Source organism: Mya arenaria, chromosome 13, assembly GCF_026914265.1.
Source record: "Mya arenaria isolate MELC-2E11 chromosome 13, ASM2691426v1".
Lineage (NCBI taxonomy): Eukaryota > Metazoa > Mollusca > Bivalvia > Myida > Myidae > Mya > Mya arenaria.
The window spans coordinates 2,486,726-2,491,878 of NC_069134.1; the positions used below are offsets into that span (position 1 = coordinate 2,486,726).

At 31.6% G+C, this 5,153-nt stretch overlaps 1 protein-coding gene across 1 annotated transcript in view; it reads right to left on the reverse strand.

Annotated features, from left to right (window-relative positions):
- LOC128214114 (ADP-ribosylation factor GTPase-activating protein 1-like) overlaps positions 1 to 4,975 on the reverse strand; it is a 42,774-nt gene extending 37,799 nt beyond the window's left edge. The window contains exon 1 of the mRNA XM_052920383.1: positions 4,820 to 4,975. Coding sequence (XP_052776343.1) covers positions 4,820 to 4,879 — 60 coding nt within the window. The 5' untranslated portion in view covers positions 4,880 to 4,975. The remainder of the gene's footprint in view (positions 1 to 4,819) is intronic.
- Between the last annotated feature and the right edge of the window lie 178 nt (positions 4,976 to 5,153).

Below are 5,153 nucleotides of genomic sequence, written 5' to 3' on the forward strand. Positions count from 1 at the left end.
TTTATTTTTCTATGCAATGAAGAGTCAACATGCGATATTTATGTTTCTCTGAACAATACAATGGACATTTAATATCATGCACTCAAGTACAAATTTAAAAAAAGTACAGTATTTATGGTATACAACAATTTTATAAATAACTAGAGCTTTCACTGAATAACAATTAGACCATTAATACAAAATGTTAAACAAAACCATGACATTTTCTGTATTAATAATTGAGGCATTACATAAGTTAAACAACACTTTAACACGTAAAACCCCAAATCATTTATACTTAAGCCATCACATTAATTATTTACACATTATAACAAACAAATAAGGCCATAGCTTTGGGCTTTCTCGGCCCAGCCAAACATGAAACCCTAAAAGCACAATTTCATGTGTTCAAAATTGTTTTCCTGGAAACTGTTTTGACTCTTAGCTCATACACTTTTGGAGACATGCGCGACACGGGATTGAATACACCATATGTTTCATTTCAGTGGGTAAGATCTGTCTTTTATGCTCCAACTGTCACTTTCAGCTCTTCTTTGGTCATTCATGATCTCCATCGCGATTGAATAGGAAAGCCATCTGTAAGTATTTAAAAAAAATGAATAACAAACATATATACATATTTTTTTTATTAAAACTCATAATATCACTGTCAGACTTGTCACTTACAGTTTCTGAAGTTGAAAGTAAATTAAGTACTTAAATGTTTATTATACAATATGATGCACTCAATTTAAACAATGCCCTTTTGAAATACATTGTAAAATTATGACCATGTTTTCAACACAGTCCAATCTGAAATACCTTTGCCATGAAAAGTGTAGGAAAAGGCATTATTTTACTTATCTATATCATAACCTTTTAAATTACCTGTAATGTACCAAATACAATGAATGACATATAATTCAAGATAAATTTTGAAATATGTGTTTACCTTCAAACCATGAGAGATACTGATTATATCCAGCAAAAGAATAGGAATCTTCAAATCTATATGGCTGTGTTTACACCAGGAAAACCGCCTGAACATTTGAAATCCACAGATCGTATCGGCTATTGAGCCTCCATTCTCTGCATACTCACTGAAATGTTCTGCCTGACCTTAGATTAGCTGATAAGCCCAGGCAATGTGTAAAGATAAAGCTTGGTCAGTAAACTATCAGAGCACACTGATCAACGACGACATACATGTATTTCCAATGAATACAAACTGAATTAATGTTCATGTTTTGCTGAAGAAAAGTGTAAAGTGTAGAAGGAAGAACAAATTTTTATACAATATTCATATGTTAAAACAATATTTTTATCTTTTTGTGTTTTCTTAAACTTATCAATTAGGCCACACCAAATTGATAACTTGTTCAGCGGATTTTTTCCAAAAAATAATGGGGCGAGCGAGTGAAATAATAATAAAAATATTTGTTTTGCGATTTAGCAAAAAAGAGGAGCGAGCGCAGAGCGAACAAATATATATAGTATATATATAGTCATTTAACTCACTTTTGCTCACATTTTTTTCACTTATTAAGTAAACAATGATATTGTAAACAGTACAAGGATAACATCCAGTGAAAGAATGATAACACTAAAAGATAATTCTATACAAATATTAGTTTTGAGATCAAACAAATGCTGCATGTATTTGAGATCAAGCAAATGTATTTCATAAATGAGAGAACTCAAACCACAGTTTTCCAGTTTTTTAAACCTTTTTGAATTTTTTTATGCATGGCTAAGTTAAAGCTTGGACACAAGCGCCAGTGGTCATAGCCACCTGCCAGCCCAATAGCATATCCAAATCTATTTACTAGGTTTTCCACTTTTCCTTAGGAAAACTTGGTTATAAATATTAAAATACATTGTCGTATCTCATGCCATGGAAATGACTAGACAAGGCGACTTGAAAAATAACTCACAAAATGAATATAGTCATTTGCAATCAAATATAAACTACAGCTATCACTCTTGCTTTGACTACATGATTGGCATTGGTAGCCATCTAAGTTTGAAGAAAAGAATTTACAAAAAACCAACACCGTATTGTAAACCATTTCAGCTGAAAATATGTCACAGAAAATTCCAGCCAGCGCCAGATTGATTTTAGGCTTTCTCAGAATTTAACGCCTATTTTGCAGATTTTCCTTTATTTTTTTAGATATCTTGTTCAAATTTAGACAAGTAATAGAAAACCTAAACATATATACAATAGACACTTTTACTTATGTTGTACTGCAAATACTGATTGTGTCAATTTTCATATATAGCAAAACAATATTCAAGAAAATACAAGAATATGCAATATTTTTTCAAAGACAAAAACACATCAGCATAAACATTTAACACTTGAATGATTTCCATATATATATAGTTTAAATATACACATGAACATCTAAAAATTCTACAAACATTTATTCGCAACACAGAATGTGATTAATACCTTTTCCAATCACACAGTCTGACACCTTTTTTTATCCTTTTTGACTAATATTTACAAAATATACACAATCCGGCTTGTTTGATGTTTTTATGTGAATGGTAAAACTCATGGGATTGAATGAAGCACGCATGAATGTCAGTCAGGTTAATTTTTAGCGTCATCCTACTGTCCACGAACATTGACTCATCAGCGACCAAGGCCTCCACCCCAAGCACGCCCTCGTTGCCTCATGGGGACAGGAATTTCATGATCCGCTGCGTCGGAGGAATCTGAAATTTTAATAAGCAATATTATACATAAATGTTCATTGTAGTATAATGTAGTATGCATTACTGAAACAGTTTGATGATAACACAAGAAAGGTGGTGCTCGTTTCTTGGCCAAAAATTATTTTTCTATTAATGTACATGCATTGCATATGAACACTATACTCTGATCTGTAGCAAAATAAAAACAAACATGCATAAATCATAAAATGTATATTTTTGAAGGAAACAAATAATACAAAAAAATACATCATATTTGCTGTATTAACAGCAAAACAACAAAGAAGTTAAAATACACACCTGAAGATTTACCTGGACAGGTGTAGTAGGTATAGATGACCGATTGGAAACTGTCTTTTCACTGTAACGGTCATCCGAATTCCCATCAAACATGTCCGAACCAAATTCACTGTCATTCATGATAAAATTCAGCAACTCTTGCCAAGTATATATACGTTTACTTTTAGCGGGAGCCAAATTAAACAAACACATTTATCCAAAATTAAATCAAACTTTAAATGTTGGTAGAACTGTCATTTGTTGACGTAATTTTCAAGAATCAGGAAGTGTTAAGGCTAGGTCATCTAGACACTTGTATTTGGGTCTATATCGTTCATAGACTCTAATTAGAGCGGCTGCATGATTGAGTCGGTGCATTGATAATTGTTACAATCGAAAAACGCGGTGATAAGGGAAAAGGCTACATTCTACTAAATAAATTAGCGCTCGTAAGAAAAAATAACTTTTTTTTTAGATGGTGCAGGCGCAAGTGATAAAAAAATTAAAAAAAATATTTTGCTTTTCTAAAGAAATAGGTGCGGGAAATCCGATGAACAAGTTATTAATTTGGTGTGGCCTTAAATAATAATAATGATATACAATTGCAAGATGATAATTTATAAAATGAACAGATTGATACAATAATAATCAAAAATATACTTCATCTAATTAACTTTTAAAATTTTTGCTCGCACTATAAAATCATTGAGAAAAAAATGAAAGTCACTATTTACAGCCCGAAAAAACGAACGAATATGTCATGCCTGACCAAAATCCAACGTTAATATAACGCCGGACAATAACGTTGGTTTAACATCGTGATGTAAATCCAACGTTGATACAACGTAATTCTAACAACTGGTGTTTGCTGGGATTTAACTGTTGCATAATGTAAAAACGTATTGTTTACAAAATGCATTTAATTTTTAACTATACTGCACATAGTCCAAATAATTGTACGTTTACGGATTTTTTTTAGATTTTTGATATGGCAAATCCTTCACCTACAAATTGTTTAGTATCAAAAGTGGGTAGTTGTTCCGATCAGATTTCCGGATTAAAGCATATAGCGTCTATAAAATATCATAAAAACAAATATTACTAGATAATGTTATTTTATATTAGTTCCGTACACAAAAAATAAATATCCAACTTAAAATTATGAGTTTGACGGCTTTTCTTCATTTCATTCTGTCAAAACATAACGATACATACATGAAGGGCACCTGCAAGGCTTCAGGGCACAGTTTTAAATTGCTCGGAACATTTCGGCCATGGCCAAGTTCTTACGATTGTATAACAAAGTCTATCTCGAAGCTTTGTCGGAGGAGGCCGAGTTATTACGATTGTATCAAGTTGTTCTCCTTTGCATAATTGTCTGTGTCAGTCAACTTTCTTTTTGTTGGAAAGGTAAACAACTTGTTTTAATGCATTAAATGCTTGTTTAGTGCAAAATAACGTTTCACTTACATGGTAAAATATCTCTTTATGATCAATTTCAACCATAAAATACTTCTCTTGAAACAATTTCAATATTTTTAAAACACCCCTGTTTTTTGCACATTCCCGTTTAGACGTTAGGGATTGGAAGAATCCCGTATAACACGTCTATTATTTTAGACTAAATACCATACATGTCTCCTTATTTCAATACACCTTTATTTCTTTTTATTTATCAACTAAAGATATTATTAAAGAAAGTTAAAGGGAAAACTGGTAATTGTTTTAATAGAATTTTAATTGAAAGTAGTAAAAATTGAAAGATCATTGACTGGATTTCAGGATAAATTGGGAAACAATGATAGATTCTCGAACAAATCATCAATGAAAACCAACATACATTGTTGTCATCCTTCAATTTTAGGTCTTTCAACACGCGACGCGTCCTTGGGCTAGCCATTGTATATGTATAATTCAATTTGGAAAAGTAAAAGCAGCGAATTACAACCCAATTTCTGCCAGAAACTGTTGAGGTGTCACACTTGTCAAAAAAAGTTGAAACGGGTCTCTGTTTCGAATTTCAAATAAAAACGTACTTTTGACGGAAAGGTCGAAAAGTACATCAATTTAAAATCAATTCCATTCAAATAAATAAGATAACAAAATATTTAAATAAATCAAATGAATTACAAATTCAAAATGCAAATTATTGAAATTCGTTCGTGCGTCTTCAA